We start from the raw sequence: 17,971 nt of genomic DNA, 5'->3' as shown, positions 1-17,971 counted from the left end.
CTTGTGCAACATTTCTTAAAATCTTTTCTTTGATCCATACTGATTTAATGGCCCAGAAATTCAGGTCGGAGGCTTCCGGTGGGTGCAAGCCTCCGACCTGCACTTACCTTGCACGCCGGCCGTTGAGCTGTGGCCCCGCGTGGGATTCCAATCCTGGGCCTCCTCCAATTGCCGGCGCGCAGTGCTTACGTATCCCAGGGGTGCAGTTAGTTTGGTGCGTTCCCTGGGATCACGTGGGCCATGGAGAGCCAATGATGCAGGGAAATGCCCATTCATAAAATTGACAGGAAAAGCTGTCAAAACTAAAAATACTATAAGCCCCAAAACATCACTAAAATTTCAAATAAATTTTTAAAAAACATCAAATTTTTAAAATAACTATAAATTACATAAAATAACTATTTTAAGCAATAATTTACATTTTTGAAAATATTAATTACATTGTCTAACAGGGCTAAAAATAAACTTACCTTTCTTTAAAGTATTTAAAAATAATAAACCTGTGGAAAAAATGTTTTAATTTTAATTAATTCACCACTTACCTTGTTAAAAGCAGGCCTTGTGCCTGCTTTTTACATGTGTAACTCCTGGAGACTTACCCTCCCGGAGAAACCTGCAAAGAAAACGTAAGTTCCATGCGCACGCGCTGCCTCTCTGGCGTACGCGTTCGACCTCTGAACCCCTTCCTTTAAGGGAACGGAAGTTCCGGTTTGCCGCGCATGCTAGTAGTCTACATGACTCAGACATCTCCCAAGCAGGTAACAATGGAGCAATTTACAACATGGGCGAAGCTAACATAAATAAGAAAACACCCTGCATATGGTAAGGATCCAATCCTGAGAAACCCCTTTCAACATAGGCATGATCCTTGATATACTCATGAATCAAGTCTCACACCAGCGATGCCAAAATTATCCTGGGCTCCAAAAGTGTCTTACTCCCAGTGTGTATTCAACTGCACCAACAACCCCAATATGACAATTCATTCTTATGTAAGTACTATGTGAAAAAACTGCATCACTTCACAGAACATTAAAATGCAATCTTTTCGCTGATATTTTTACAACTGCTTTACAATCTTAAAGTGTTTTCACCTATGCTAATGTTAATAATTGAGAACCATCACCATTTAACAATACATTGCTTGGATCAGACAACAGTATCACCATCTACCAGCCTTCCCACTAGGCTAGCAAGTATCAGAAAGATGTCCAATACAAGTCACACTATTTACTGTCCCTTACTTGACTCAGCTGATGCACCTGAAGTTGTCCAATTGGAATTCATTGGGTTTTAATTCACTGTCAGTTTTGCTCCCAATTTTGTTTTCGAAAGCTCGACAAAGTATTAAGTCAAAAAAAATCCAACAAATCCTCCAAATGTCCAACATAATGGAAATGGCCCAGCCTCAATGTCTTCATGACTAGAACAGTCTCAAGCAATTAGCATGTCCTCAGGAGAAGCAGAGGGGAGGAGAAAGCAAAAAAAAGTGGAATGGTGTAGGTAAAGTCAAGATGGTGTCTACATGGTTGCCTGATCCACCCAGAAACAGACGAGTACAACTTCAAAAGGGCAGTACTTGGAGAGTTCATGTTTTCTACTGAAATGCCCTAATGTCAATCACACTTCAATCAGGGCAATAGGGGTCTGAATATTGACAACACACAGATATATTCCCACATAACCAAGGTCAAGTAGACAACAGCTAAACATGAATCTAATGTACGAAGACTGCTGTGGCCAAAGTCGCCAGTAACAAAGTGTGATTGTGACCACTGTGTAATATTTATCCTCATCGACTCTGCCACCATAAAATCGGGGAATCGGTGAAAAATTGGTAGATGGAATTTAATGTCAAGAAGTGTGAAGTGATATGTTTTGGTTAAAAAAAAGTAATAGCTGTAATTAAACTGAATGGAAGGAGGCTTAGTGCTGTGGAAGAGCAGAGGGATTTGGGGTTATATGTGTATCAATGTGGAATTAGCATAGGTAATTAGAGATTATAGTAACCATAGAACTGTATTTGCCACATTAATTTAAGGATTATTAAATAAAAAAGCTGTTTTGTTTTTCAGGTTCCCTTAGTGTCAGAAATCAGGAGTAAATCAGTGAGAAAAGTCGGACAATAAAAATCCTGTATAAATTCAGAGAAAATCAGTAAAACCAAAATCTGTTTTGATTTGAACATAACTGAAAGTCAAGAAAACAGCTCTGGGTTCTGATTTAACTAGGAATTTAAATAAAGGCACAGTTAACCCATCATTGTTCACGCGGTTCATGGACACCACTTTAATGGGCCTCAAAGGCAATTCAAAAAGTTCTGGCAAGTGTATGCTGGGAGCAAGAAAAGGACCACTAATCTATTCCTGCAGGAAGTCGAGCACAGTGCAACCTGCCTGTATACTTCAGTTACTTAAATGAAACACATTTTCAAATTCAAGTTATTTTCCTCTCTTTTTTCTACTCATCTCCAGTACTTGTGTAAAATCATGTTTTGTACAAGATAATCCATAATGAATGAAAAAGGAATCTTCAGATAACGTCATGACGTGTAAGGGAAAAGACACTCAAAAAATAGAATTGACAATGACCAGATGGCCAGCAGTTTGTTTGTGAATTTTATCCACCTTTAGTACATTTATTATTAAGGATGAAGCTGTGAAAAATTACAAATAAGACAAACCCAGTAGCGAGGAAGCACTAGGTTAAAGGGCATCCTCCTTAACATAGAAAACTATCCACCTCCGCCTGATATGACTATTGATCGGGAATCAATCTGTTAAATGAGTTCCAGTTCTCCCTGCTTAATAAATCTGAACTCATTCCTGTTTCCAAGGCACTATACTTGAAGAAATGTGATGCCGCAGCATCTCAGTATCTGATTTTCAAGCTTCATAAAACACAAAACCAAGAGAGAATGTTAGTTTTCTACCAAGCCCCAAAAACCTTGGAATTTATGGTTGAAAAACCAAGTTGATCCCGAGGTGAACGGTAACAGTATTAGATAGTGACTGATTCTGAGCAATTGTATAAATGCACTATATTTCTGCTAATGCTATTTCTACCTTCCTCCAAGATTTTACTCAGAATTTGACACGGCAACACTGTTCTGCCTTTAGCAGTGTTGCACTGCCATCCTGTGGTATACTAAGTAAGTGAGTCAATGGGCCACCTTGGGGGAAGATTTGCCCACATGAAATGTGTGACCAAATCGTAAATCCATTTATAGCTTGTTATTAAGTCTGTTTTAATATTCTACAATTTAGCACAACTTTAGAAAGTAATATTTTGTAATACTGCATTCAATAGTTATCACAAAGTTACCCCACTTTATAGTACAAAAGCAAAATACTGCGGATGCTGGAAATCTGAAATAAAAACATAAAATACTGGAAATACTCAGCAGATCACGCAGCATCTATGGAGAGAGAAACAGAGTTAAAGTTACATGTAAAAAATTCAGACCATAACCTCTGCCCCTTTTCTTTTTTTTCCATTTATTTTATATTATTTTTCTCTCTCCCACATGGCAGCTGTCTTTCATTCTACCAGAGCCATTCACACTTCATCTAGAGCCATCCTTTGTTTCTTAACTTGTCCCAGTACCATCTCTGAACTAGACAATTTCATTCACTTTGCCTCCAATTTCCACCCTTCCCTCACCTTCACATGGTCCATCTCCGACTCTTCCCTTCCCTTCCTCGACTTCTCCATCTCCATCTCTGGGGATAGGTTATTGACCAACATTCACTACAAGCCCACTGACTCCCACAGCTACCTGGACTACACTTCCTCCCACTCCGCCTCCTGTAAGGACTCTATTCCATTCTCCCAGTTTCTCCGTCTCTGCCGCATCTGCTCCGATGATGCCACCTTCCACACCGGTGCTTCTGACATATCTTCCTTTTTCCTCAACCGAGGATTCCCCTCTACCGTGGTTGACACGGCCCTCGACTGTGTCCGTTCTATCTCCCACACTTCTGCCCTCACCCCTGCCCCTCCCTCCCGGAACCACGATAGGGTTCCCCTTGTCCTCACCTTTCACCCCACCAGCCTCCACATTCAACGGATCATCCTCCGCCACCTCCAATGTGATCCCACCACCAAATGCATCCTCCCCTCCCCTCCCCTTTCAGCATTCCGTAGGGACCGCTCCCTCCGAGACACCCTAGTCCACTCCTCTATCACCTGCAGCACCCCTTCCCCTTCACCCGGCACCTTCCCGTGCAAGCGCAGGAGATGCAACACCTGCCCTTTTAACTCCCCCCTTCCCACTGCCCAGGGCCCCAAACACCCCTTCCAGGTGAAACAGTAATTTACTTGTACTTCTTGCAATCTAGTATACTGTGTTCGCTGCTCACGATGTGGTCTCCTCTACATTGGGGAGACCAAACGCAGATTGGGTGACTGCTTTGCGGAACACCTCCATTCAGTCCGTAAGAATGACCCTGAGCTTCCGGTCGCCTGTCATTTTAATTCACTGCCCCATTCCCACTCAGACCTCACTGTACTCGGGCTCTTGCATTGTTCCACGGAAACCCAGCGTAAGCTCGAGGAACAGCACCTCATCTTCCGATTAGGCACTTTGCAGCCTTCTGGACTCAATATCGAGTTCAACAATTTCAGATCATAACCTCGGCCCCTATTACATTTTTACATATATTTTTTATCCACACCTTTGCTTTGTGCCCTTCCCCCTTTTTTTCTCTCCCACATGGCAGCTGTCTCTCATTCTGCCAGCGCATTTCACACCTAGTCTAGAGCCGTCTTTTGTCTCTCCACTACTCCTATCACCATCTCGACTCGTTTTGAATACCTCTTAATGTCTCTTCACTTCTCTTTTGTTCTCTCATCCCCATTTCCCAGCCCCCAACCTGGCCTTTTAATCTGTTTCATTTCCTGTGCTTTTTCAGTCCTGACGAAGGGTTTCGACCTGAAACGTTGACTCTATTTCTCTCTCCACGGATGTTGCCTGGCCTGCTGAGTTTTTCCAGCATTTTCTGTTGTTATTTCCCATTACCATCTACTTTTGCCTTGCACCATCTCTTAATGTCTCTTAGTCTCTCTACCTTCCATCTAGAGCCATCTTTTTTTCTAAACTTGTCCCATTACCATCTCCTTTTGCCTTGCACCATCTCTTAATGTCTCTTAATCTCTCCTGCCTTCCATCCTATCACAGACCTTCCCTTTTGTTCTTTCCTCCCCTCCCCCCCTTTCCCTGCCCCTGCACTTGCTTAAAAACCTGTTCGATCTCCAGCTTCTTCCAGTTCTTATGAAGGGTCATCGACCTGAAATGTTAACTTTGTTTCTCTCTCCACAGATGCTGCCTGCTCTGCTGAGTATTTCAAGCATTTTATTTTTTTATCTCACTTTATAGTAACTTGTTTTACTTTTTCTAAAGAAATCCCAAACCAGTCAATGTAGCACCTGATAGAGTAAGTATAATATTATTCCATTTTCAATATAGTTCCCATTTTCCCACTACAGCAATAGAGTCATTTTAAAGTTAATTCCTATTGAATATATTAAAAAGTTAGCTGCTAAGGGAATGGGAGCTGGAAGTATTCAGCAAGGATATAGTTACATAGAAGTCTTATAATTATGACACAAAGCTGGGTGGGTGTGTGTGCTGTGAGGAGGATGCCGAGAAACTCCAGTATGATTTGGACAGGTTGGGTGATTGGGCAGAAGCATGGGAGATGCAGTATAATGTGGATAAATGCGAGGTTATCCACTTTGGTGGCAAAAACAGGAAGGCAGATTATTATCTGAACGGCAATAGATTGGGAGAAGGGAAGTGTAACGAGACCTGGGTGTCCTTGTGCACCAGTCGCTGAAGGTATGCATGCAAGTGCAGCAGGCGGTTAAGAAGGCAAATGGTATGTTGGCCTTTGTAGCGAGTGGGTTCGATAACAAGAACTAGGATGTCTTGCTGCAGTTGCACAGGGCCTTGGTGAGACTACACCTTGAGTATTGTGTGCAGTTTTGGTCGCCTTATCTGAGGAAGGATGTTCTTGCCATGGAGGGAGTGCAGCGAAGATTCACCAGACTGATACCCGGGATGGCAGGAATGACGTATGAGGAGAGATTGGGTCGATTGGGCTTATATTCACTAGAGTTTAGAAGAATGAGAGGGGATCTCATTGAAACTTATAGAATTCTAACAGGACTAGACAGACTGGATGCAGGAAGGATGTTCCCGATGGCCGGGGAGTCGAGAACCAGGGGTCACAGGCTAAGGATAAGGGGTAAGCCATTTAGGACAGAGATGAGGAGGAATTTCTTCACCCAGAGAGTGGTGAACCTGTGGAATTCTCTACCACAGAAGGCAGTTGAGGCCAATTCATTAAATGTATTCAAGAAGTAGTTGGATATATTTCTTAAGGCTAAAGGGATCAAGGGATATGGGGAGAAGGCAGGGACAGGGTACTGAATTTGGATGATCAGCCATGATCTCATTGAATGGCGGAGCAGGCATGAGGGGCCGAATGGCCTACTCCTGCTCCTATCTTCTATGTATCTAATATCAAAAGCAATCCTGCGGAATTTAACTTACATCTGGTCTTTAACCTTAATTGTCCCATTCATCACAACAATCTCGGTGGTTTCAATTTTGATGAATATGTGTTCCAGAATCCCATCTGACCCTCGGCGGATTTTCACCTCATAATCATCAAGCCCACGTTTGTTTAGCTTGCTCATGATAAGGTCACAGGTTGATGTAAAATGGAAAAACTCATTGTTAAACCTCTTGAATGCTCCCACTCCCCATGTGTTGCAGGTATCTGGAAGAAAAGGACAATTCCCTCTGTTACAACAACTGAAGATTACTACTTTGATAGGATCAGTGTCATTTTACAACCTGCCTTAATGCATTTGGGCAATCAAATATATTCAACATAATGTACTCACGATGGTTTTGCTGCGATTGAGAGGAACCATCCACTGTACGCTTGAAGACTTGGGTAAGAGCAGCCTGGTCCAGGTCTAGTGCAAAATGATAGGTTTAAATCTGAGTTAACTATTTATGGAGTATATGGTACTAACAGATAGTTTAATTTCAAAATGTTATCTTTGTGCTTATACAATCATCTTTTGTTAAAATAAACTAATTGCAATGAAAGAACTTGTCACCATTTTATTAACAAAAATGTTGCTTTTATCAGTTTTGTACATTTGTCCTTAGTTTCTTTTGGACACTAACAGACCTAAAATAATATATACATATTAATAACATTTCAAGCAGATTTAGAAGTTTTAAAAATTCTGAATAGGATTCAGGAAATTCACCCAGACATATTGGACACACTGATTAATTGTCCATGGATTAGAATAGTCACATTTTGGTTTTTTTACGCTAGATATTTTATGGAGTTCAGTGCCACTGGCCATTTCCATAAGTGGACTTATCATCCCCTATGATCTGGAGCATACCTCTTCCCATCCAGAGCCGAGTGTAACAATAGATAAATCTCTAATTGTTTAATATTAATATAATTTTTAGCTGCATTGTTTTGTAGTTTTCAGTGACACTGTACATTTCCTGTTCATCTTCAGTGTACACTGCTTCCATGTCTCACAAGGGAGGGATGAACTGGATGTAGACTGTGACGTTTTAACACACGCCTAGGAAAGGGTTTGAATTTCCCTGATGGACTGCTGGAAGCTCCAAGGAAACACTGGAAAATGGCATAAAGGGGAGTCCAAAAGCTTAATCAAAGAGGTGGGTTGAAAGGAGAACCTTAAAGGAGGAGAGGGAGGCAGAAGCAAAGGGGTTTAGGGAGGGAATTGCAGAGTGTGGGGCCTAGGTGGCAGAAAGAATGGTTGCCATTGGTGGGGTGAAAGGAAGGGGTGATGCACAAAAGGCCAGAGTCAGAGGAATGGAGAGTTCCGGGGAGAGGGTAGGGGATTGCAGAGCCAGTGAGGGGCAAGGCCATAAAGGGATTTAAACAGGAGGATGAGAATTTTAAATTGTAAATCAAACTCATTAATGAAAACGTGCTAAGAACAGAACTTTGGATCATCATAATGGTGATTTTTTTTAATACAGCAAATTAAGGCTGAGTTAGACTTTGTAGTCAGATGCCCACAAACAAATTTAAACCAAAAAAAAACAAGGAAAATTTAATGACAGTACCTCACTAGATGTTTAGAATTTCATTAATACATTTAATGCCTAAACTTTTGAGCTTAGTTGTATTTACTATATTATAGAAATGGCTGTGCTGCTTTTTGATATCAACTTACCAAAAGTGGACTCTGCATAGTCTTGGTTAGCCCACGTGTTGGCAGAGACATGGCCTGTGATAGAACAAGATCAATTTTACTCGATAAAATAATCATGAGAAATCAACACATTTAGAACATAATCAGAGCCTTGATTTTACTTTTCTACAACTTTTCTGCAGGATTTACTGTTCTTGACATTCAAACATAAACAAAATGGGCCAGAATTTAGTGTCAAAATAATGGGGAGACAAACAGTGCTGACTGTTATTTATGCACAAATCATATAGCAACTTCAGGCGATGGCAGACGCATGGTTAAAGATGAAAATCCAAAAGCTGCTGTCTGAGATGTGCCACTCTGGCGTTAGCTTCCCGAAAATGGCATCTCGCTGTCTGACTCACCGTTCAAATACATTGAATGGCGTGAATTTCCTGTACTTGGGTGATAGATACAAACTAAACCCACCACAGAATGTTAGGGGTTGTCCATTTCAGTCTAAGTCCCATTTTTACTGGCAAACACCCTCTCTGGCACTGAAAATTAACTTTTACAAGTGTGTTGTCTCATTCCTTCAGCTTTTAATTGTAGTTTGAGATTTTAAAAAGTGATGCTTTTTTAACTTTTTCTTCATCTTTCTTTTCTCTCTCTTAAACCAATCTTTCTTTCCCTTCCTTTACTTTGTTTTCTGTAACTGATTTGACAATGAAATCATTATTCGAACTTACACTTCCTGGTTCAGACTGCCCTGTTCACACAGGTCCCAGATGCCCTGTAGAGGGAGCTGCGCTGTTCCCATCTCCCACTTGCAGCAACTTGCCATGCAAAAGCTCACAGAAATCAAACAAGCAAGGGCAGGGCACTGTTCGTCTGCAGGTTACAATAAATTCTGGCCCGTTATGTCATTTACAGCAAATTAAAAATGATCCATGAATTAAAGCAGGGCAGATTATTCGCTGTCATAAATTTGTGGGCGGTAAATTGCGGGTCAGATAACTTAAATAGTGAGAGACATGCAGACTGTGTAAACCTAGTCTGCAAAGCCTCAGATACACCTGGGATGGGGGCGGAATAAAGGCAACGAAGCAGAAAGCGAGTCCAAGCTGCACGCTGAATGGTGGCCAGATTGGGTGAGGGCAGAAAATAAGTAATGGAGAAGCACAGACCTGGTGCAACAAAATGTAAAACCCACTGTGGCTTAAAGGGGTGAAATTCATCTTGAAGTCAATGGAAAAGAAATTCAAGTGGAGTGTAAAACAGGCGGCCGATGCGCTATTGCCCATTCTGTATCCCAAGACTAATTTCACCCCCATTGGCTGCAGTGGAGGAAGCAGGCAACCTGAGCGAGGAGGATGACATCTAGCTCAAAGGGAAGAGCAGCAATCTTCAGAGAGCCAGACCTGAATGTCCACCTCATGGAGCAGGAGCGACGGGATGTTCGGAGTTTCGGGTCAAAGACAGGCCTAGCCTTTGATACACACTTTGTGGACGGAGTTGGCTGTGACAGTGAGTGCCACCTCCTTGAACCTCAGAACTCCTTTGCAGTGTAGGAAATAGTTTAACAACCTCACCAGAGCAGCCAAGGTAAGCTATCTATCCCCACTGACCCTTCCTTACAGTCTTTTTATATGTGTGGCACTCCTTCATTTATTACCTTCACAGTGCTCTAGGACTGTACTCTGAACCTTTGATTTCTTCTCCCAACCTGGTCCACCTGTAACCTACAAATACACCTTCTCTCAGTGGGCCATGAACGAGAAAGCCTCATTAACTTACCACACCTGTCCTTTCTTGTTTTCTGCCCCTCTTCTAGCCTAATGTCTCAAACTGCTGTAATGTAAAATTCTGTTTAGTGTAATATTCATGTCTTTACTTGTATCCCTTACAGGAGAAAGTGACCTTTAACCATTGGGAAACTCAGGCCAGGTGGCGGTTCCTCCTACAATAAACCTCTGAGCCCTCATGAGGAAAAAGACTTGGAGATACTGGGGAGCTTTGATGGCAAACCTTTTGGGGGCAAAGATGTACAAGGGGCAGTGACATCTTCAGCTTGTCTGTACAATGGTTTGAGACAGCAAACACATTAACGAGAAATATGATTGGGTAACTTCAAAATCTATAAAGGAACTGTAGGGGTCGCCACATAACATTGTAACATCTCTTCGTCTTCTTTTCCTTTAGATTATCCTTGCCAGGATGGCACTTAGGCGTAGCAGGAGGAGGAGGAAGAAAAAGGCGAATGGCTTTCCAACTGTGCCCAACCAGCCACAGCCTCACCCATACCATCATTTACCCTTTCTCTCTCATTCACCAGCACAGAGAAATCCACCTATGGGAATGCAGATTATTGCAATAAGGTTTTTCACTGGATGAAACACAACATATGAGGGCACAAAGGAGTCAGAGGTAAAAATGGGGGAGCAGAGGCTCGGCAGATATCAGCCCCTGACTCCGGAGCCTGAAAACCCAGTTCTCTGGAGTATTGCCCTAAAAAGGAGGATGCTGGATGAGCATCACACTCACATTGAGACACTGAGGACTATCTCGAAGACCTGAGACAGATGGAAGGGGTCAGCCTTCCTCTGAGAAAGACTCAATACAATGCAAACCTATCCAGAGTGAGTGTTGGCAGCACAAACATCCTCCACGACAGAGATTTTTCAAACAATTAGTGAATCCAACATAGATGCATTGCCCAGTGGTCTTCAGGCCTTGGGGGACCATTTGGAGAGAACAATGGCCCCCAGGTTCCCAGAGCTTCAGGGCACCATCTCTCAGGGTCTGCAGGGTATAACTGCGAAAATGGTTTAAAAGCTTCTGTGTGATCTTTGAAATGGAAGCTCCCACCAGTTAGCAGAAGACAGTTTTCACATGATTTGCCACATCTACCTTTGTTGGAAATGCAATTGATTTGTGGCTCTAAAGTAATGTCAATGTTAATCTGAATTCATGATAATTTTGAATTCTTTTGACAAAAATGGATTTTAGTCCCATCTCTAGAGGTGCCCCCTCGAAAGAGTAAAGAGTTATCACATGAACATTAAATTAACCAGGAAAAACTGCAAATATTGGATATCTGAAATACCTGTTTTTGCAAAATAACCTTTCTGGGTTCTTTTTTGTTTTATACCAGGCTGAACAATATAGAGGGATTACTGCCCTAATGGAGTACCTGCTGTCAGATAGAGCTGCTATGTTTCTATCATGGTTGTAAAATGTTTCTTTAGTTAAAAGTCCACCCAACAAACTTTATTCATTGCTAGGCCCAATCACTTTAGCAGCGCAGGTCTACAGTGGTTACACAAAATGTCCATGAGATACATTACAAGACATGAGGTGCATCACACTAAACTACTCTGATTGCAGACTGGTAGCACAGGCACTAGAATTCCTGCCTCCTAATGAATTCGTCATGGGGTTGAAACCTCCTGTTAATTAGCTACAGTGGTGCTGAACGCCATCATAAAATAGGCTCTGAGTTTACAACTCTCAGTACTGTTAGTTCTGAATCTCAGTGGGTTATTAGTAGGTGCTGCCAATAGGAAGCTATACATTTCACCACCTGGAGAAAAGGAAAAATTAAGTTAGTCACCCCAGCTCTTTCTCCTGGACCTCTAAATGCCTGTTACAAAGTGGCACTGGTAAAAATCTGGAAACTGATAAACAACCCTACTCTCAGTTATAGAAATAACATGCAACATAGGAAGATAAAAAGATAGAAAAGAAACAAAAGATAGAAAAGAAATGAAAAAGGTAGTACAGAAAAGAAAGATAGAAATGAAATAGGAAAGAAAGAACGGCAGCTTTACATCTATATCGCGCCTTTTACAACCTCAGGACCTCCCAAAGCACTTTACAGATAACAAAGCACTTTTGAAGTGTAGTCACTGTTGTAATGTGGGTCAAAAATACATACACTGCTCAGTTACCACAAAACACGGAATGGTGTGCGGGCCATAGCAGGTACAAAAATCATGAGTTGTTTTAGCTGCACTATGATCCTTCACATTCATTCTGATTCTAGAACACAGAAAACAAAATCTGTGTAGAGTTTAAGTTCATTTTAATTTAGTTTTTTCACCAGTTTCAGCCAGATAACCAACAAAAAACGAACTCTCTAAACTTTTTTGATAAAAAATAAATGAAAATAAAGAACTCACACAAGGAAAGATTGCTTGTGTGAATTGTAAAAGTAAATTGGGCCGTTCTTTTCCTAAGCACCAGCCTGTGCTAAAAAAAACAATAAAATGGTGATGGACCACTCCTTCTGCAGAGGAAACACTACAAATCAACGCAGTTCATTCTGAAAAATTAGAATCATTTCCAACCCACTCCATGTCCGGAATATTGCTGGCGCTCAGGGGACGGGTTTGAAGGTGGGACCGCTGTCAAAATCACAAAGATTGACAGCGGGTAGGAAACCCGCTCTCAACCCGCCTCCAATCAATCTTCCCAAGTGTCGGGTCCCCGATTTGCGCATGGACACAACACCTAGCGGCAGGAAGAAGATTATAGCCACTTAACTGCCTGTTAACAGGTACTTGATACTTGTTAATGGGCTCTTTTTCAATTTTGCCATTTCTGCCTTAGGCTTCCCGATGTCCGGACACCACGCCAGGTAAGTGTGGTGTGTTGTGAGTCTGCTGGAATGTTTCTGCATTGATGACAGCTGCAGAAGTGGTGTGAAGGATCCAATGGTGCACTGGTGAGTTTCAGAGGTAAGAAACTGTTGGGAAAATCATTTTTAATGCATTTACACTTTTCTGTAGGTAACAAGTTTTGAATTGTATGTCTAGTCACACCTCATTGGGAGAACCTCTCTCACCCGTGACAGATCGCTTCTATAACCTCACCTGCAGTTGTCATCTGTTCTAGCCTAAGGAGGGAGTCACTGGAGAGCCTGGGTGCAAGAGCTCACCTTTGTACAGTGATTGTCAGTGTTTGCAGCACCTCAATGCTGTCAAACGCTGAGCAATGAGCTGTCAAAAAGCCATCAACCAGCTGACTCGCTCCCAAGCCGCATCCAATGAGAAAATCACGGCCCAAGCTTCAGCCACTAGAAACCAGTATTGGTCTGAAGTGATTACTTTACCTGCGTTAGTGTCAGCCTTCTCAAAACAAATTGCATTTCCAGACTGGATCACTAACCTGTCTAAATTATTGAGTGACAACATATTCTTTGTTCTTGTGGACATTGATTACCAGGTGACCATTAGTTTCAGAGTCACTGGATATCTGGAAACGATAGTATTATCCCTTACATAAATGCAGTCATTGAAAGTAGATTCAGGCTGCTTTCTGCTTCTCAAATCTTGCCTTTCCATCTGCTGACTCTAAAAGCTGTGGTATCTTTTGTGCTTGTTTGTTGTTGTGCAGTCACATAGCAGTACTGCAAACAGCTCTGAAATTTAGCAGCCTGAGCTGGAGGTGGCTCCTGACAACTGCACTACCCTCATAGTGAAACAGAGCTAAATCCGCCAATAATTAAGCTGCAGAGGAACATTACTCAACTTTAAATGTCCTCAGAGGGTTAGAATTAAATTAAATCTATAATGTCAAAAAAAAATTAGAAAATGCCAAACTTCCTACTCTGGAAATGAAAAACTAACAATATACACTGCACACTAGTCCATAAAATTGTTCAAACTAATAAAAAATAATCAATTAATTCATCTTTTTTTGTGTGGGGAGAGAGTTTATTCTTCATTTTGCATACAAGTCTAAGCATTGACATAGTCCAGTTTTTCTAAAGGTCTATCCAAATCCCATGCATTTCACCTAGCACTCTGTCCATGCTGCTCACTGAAACGTAACTTAGAAAGCATTACAGCTAAAAGAAAATCAAAGAGTGAGAATGAGAAACTGTCCTTCAGAAAAATCTTCAGTTAATAAAAGCCCATCTGATTTTCTGCTATCAAAGTGTATTGACAGCCATTACAGCCGAAAACTTTGCAATAATTTTAAGTTATTTTACAACTTCCAAAAAGTATATATTCCACTGAGAAGAAAAGGGTGTAAAAGAAAAGACAGCCATCCGTGGCTAAGTAAAGAAATTAAGGATTGTATTCGACTAAAAACAAGGGCATATAAGGTAGCCAAATCTAGTGGGAGGATAGAGGATTGGGAAAACTTTAAAAGACAGCAAAAAATAACAAAAAGATTGATTAAGAAAGGGAAGTTAGATTATGAAAGTAAATTAGCAAAAAATATAAAAACAGATAGTAAGAGTTTTTATATAGTTATATAAAAAGAAAAAGGGTGGCTAAAGTAAATGTTGGTCCCTTAGAGGATGAGACCGGGAAATTAATGGTGGGAAATATGGAAATGGTAAAAACACTGAATGAATATTTTACATCAGTCTTTACAGTAGAAGACACTAAGAATATCCCAACACTGGACAAACAGGGGGCTAAAGGGGAGGAGGAGCTAAACACGATCAAAATCACTAAGGAAGTGGTACTCGGTAAAATAATGGGACTCAAGGCGGATAAATCACCTGGACCTGATGGCTTACATCCTAGGGTCTTGAGGGAAGTGGCGGTAGGGATTGTGGATGCATTGGTAATAATTTTCCAAAACTCCCTGGACTCGGCAAAGGTCCCGGCAGACTGGAAAACTGCTAATGTAACACCCTTATTTAAAAAGGGCAGTAGACAGAAGGCTGGAAACTATAGACCGGTTAGCCTAACATCTGTGGTAGGTAAAATTTTGGAGTCCATTATTAAGGAGACAGTAACAGGACATTTGGATAATCATAATTTAATAGGACAAAGTCAGCATGGTTTTATGAAGGGGAAGTCATGTTTGACAAATTTGCTGGAGTTCTTTGAGGAAGTAACATATAGGGTGGATAAAGGGGAACCAGTGGACGTAGTGTATTTAGACTTCCAAAAGGCATTTGACAAGGTGCCACACAAAAGATTATTGCTTAAGATAAAAAATCATGGGATTGGGGGTGATATTCTGGCATGGATAGAGGATTGGCTATCTAACAGAAGGCAGAGAGTTGGGATAAATGGTTCATTCTCAGACTGGCAATCAGTAACTAGTGGTGTTCCGCAGGGGTCAGTGCTGGGTCCCCAACTCTTTACAATCTATATTAACGATTTGGAGGAGGGGACCGAGTGTAACATATCAAAGTTTGCAGATGATACTAAGATGGGGGGGAAAGTAGTGAGTGAGGAGGACATAAAAAACCTGCAAGGGGACATAGACAGGCTAAGTAAGTGGGCAGAGATTTGGCAGATGGAATACAATACTGGAAAGTGTGAGGTTATGCACTTTGGCAGGAAAAATCGTAGAGCAAGTTATTATCTTAATGGCAAGAAACTGGAAAGTACTGAAGTACAAAGGGATCTGGGGGTCCTGGTGCACGAAACTCAAAAGGTTAGTATGCAGGTGCAGCAAGTGATTAAGAAGGCCAATGGAATGTTGGCTTTCATTGCTAGGGGGATAGAATATAAAAATAGGGAGGTATTGCTTCAGTTGTACAAGGTATTGGCGAGACCGCACCTGGAATATTGCGTACAGTTTTGGTGTCCATACTTAAGAAAGGACATACTTGCTCTCGAGTCAGTACAAAGAAGGTTCACTCGGTTAATCCCGGGGATGAGGGGATGGACATATCAGGAGAGGTTGAGTAGATTGGGACTCTACTCATTGGAGTTCAGAAGAATGAGAGGTGATCTTATTGAATCATATAAGATTGTGAAGGGGTTGGATCGGGTGGATGCGGGGAAGATGTTCCCGATGATGAGTGAAACTAGAACTAGGGGGCATAGTCTTAGAATAAGGGGCTGCTCTTTCAAAACTGAGATGAGGAGGAACTACTTCACTCAGAGGGTGGTAGGTCCATGGAATATGCTGCCCCAAAAAACTGTAGAAGCTACATCATTACATAAATTTAAAACAGAAATAGACAGTTTCCTAGAAGTAAAGGGAATTACGGGTTACGGGGAGCGGGCAGGAATTTGGACATGAGTCTAGGTTCGGATCGGTCATGGCCCTGTGGTTAGCGGAGCGGGCCCAGGGGCCGTGTAGCCTGATCCTGCTCCTATTTCATGTGTCCAATTCTGTTAGATGCAGGAGATGGTTCTGTGATAGTGGATTGGCAGTTAGGATCAGATCAGCCATGATCTTATTGAATGGCGGAGCAGGCTCGAGGGGCCGATTGGCTTACTCCTGCTCCTATTTCTTATGTTCTTATGTTCTTATCTGAATCATAATTTAGAAAAGGACAATGGTATTAATCTTGAAGACTTAATTATTTTGTATTGTAATATAATTGTAATTCATATTATCTTAAAATAAATAATCTATGTTTTATTGATTGTGATAGTAAATGGTTTACCTTTTCAAAGTGCAAAACTATGTACAGACCCCACCAATTATAGCAAGTGTGTTGGGGGTCAAAGTGCTTTGCCCGCTATACATGATGGATGGTGTAACCAGAAAATTTAAAGAATACTTTTTTTTACATTAGTTGTCAGAATAACCTTAGTTTTGGGCTGAATCCTTTGCTGGCTGCTTTATCTTAATGTATCTACTGTGGTGCAAGAGTGTACTCACCTCCTTCCAAAGGTAAATCTCTTACGAAAGCGTTGGGGCAGGGTCCTCGAGTACCTGATGGCTGAGATCCTGGAGCTGATGGGCAACACAGTGCGGGACAAGTCGCACATCATCCCCCGCCACCTGGCTTCCATCCACAAGGAGCTCAATGAGTCAGCAAGAAAACGGCTCGCAGCAGGCGCAGGAGCTCTAGAGGTCCCCAGGTTGGGGAGAGGAAACTGGAGGCGCCGGGGCTGCCTGATCCAAGTCGCAGAAATCATGAAAGGGCTTAATGGCAGACACATCACTAAGGTAATTGTACTTCAGCAAGATGTGAACAGCTGATTGAAGCTGCTTGAACTGCCTGAAATAGTCAGCACCCTTAATACGTTATAAGCGGTGCCTTTGTAATTGACACCTATGCCAATGACAAATGGTCAGCGCCATGTGTCCGATATAGGCGGCAGCCCGGGATAACACGAAAGGTGTAAGTGGTGGGGACTGTACTAAAGAAACTGTACTGATTTTCAATTGACACCTGCAATATGTTATTTCTTATCCATCGGCAATTTAGCAGTAAGTTATGCACAAAATAAAAGAACAAGTTATTAGTTAAGAGCCTTAGGTAACGTGCAATGTAAAAGGAAAATATAATCAATTATTTGTTTAAATCAACTAATCTCAAGTTCTTCATAAATTGTTTTCAATGCTCATACACAATGATTCAATTAATATATTTTAAATATATACATACCTCAGTACAAATAAAATGTGCAAACTTACAAAAATATCTAGAAAAGTCTTACCTTTAAAGAGGGCAAGAACCCAGATCACCGCTAATACAGAGTATTTCATTGTATTAGTTTGAGGCTAAACTAGAAACTCAATGTCATTCTAGTTAGTGCTGCTGGCTACCTGAGGTTCCCTTGAATGGCCTTACTTTTATATTGCAGATCAGTTCAAAGCTATTTAAATGGAATGAGGAAGTGAAAGTGAAGTATGTTGATTTCCTGTAATTAAACTTGTGGCAATTGTAACAGACACATAGATCTCTACAGGTGTAAAAATTATTTTCTGTAAATTTCTAAAGTCAATGATTTCAATTTAAAGAACTGCACTGAATGGAAGATTACGGTTTTTATTTTTTTTGTGCATTCACTTTCAATTATTCTTTGCGACTTTGGTGACACACTGGCGG

At 41.4% G+C, this 17,971-nt stretch overlaps 1 protein-coding gene across 1 annotated transcript in view; it reads right to left on the bottom strand.

The window, feature by feature from the left end:
• The window catches only part of LOC147105634 (uncharacterized), a 163,904-nt gene extending 146,211 nt beyond the window's left edge, over positions 1–17,693 (bottom strand). The window contains exons 1-4 of the mRNA XM_086010181.1: positions 17,580–17,693; positions 8,248–8,301; positions 6,913–6,987; positions 6,557–6,785 (exon numbers count right to left, since the gene is read on the bottom strand). Coding sequence (XP_085866307.1) covers positions 6,557–6,785; positions 6,913–6,987; positions 8,248–8,301; positions 17,580–17,628 — 407 coding nt within the window. The 5' untranslated portion in view covers positions 17,629–17,693. The remainder of the gene's footprint in view (positions 1–6,556; positions 6,786–6,912; positions 6,988–8,247; positions 8,302–17,579) is intronic.
• Between the last annotated feature and the right edge of the window lie 278 nt (positions 17,694–17,971).

This window comes from Somniosus microcephalus, chromosome 17 (assembly GCF_052327205.1).
Source record: "Somniosus microcephalus isolate GS21.2 chromosome 17, FLI_Smic_1.0, whole genome shotgun sequence".
NCBI lineage: Eukaryota > Metazoa > Chordata > Chondrichthyes > Squaliformes > Somniosidae > Somniosus > Somniosus microcephalus.
This window is presented reverse-complemented; position numbering and strand designations above follow the sequence as displayed.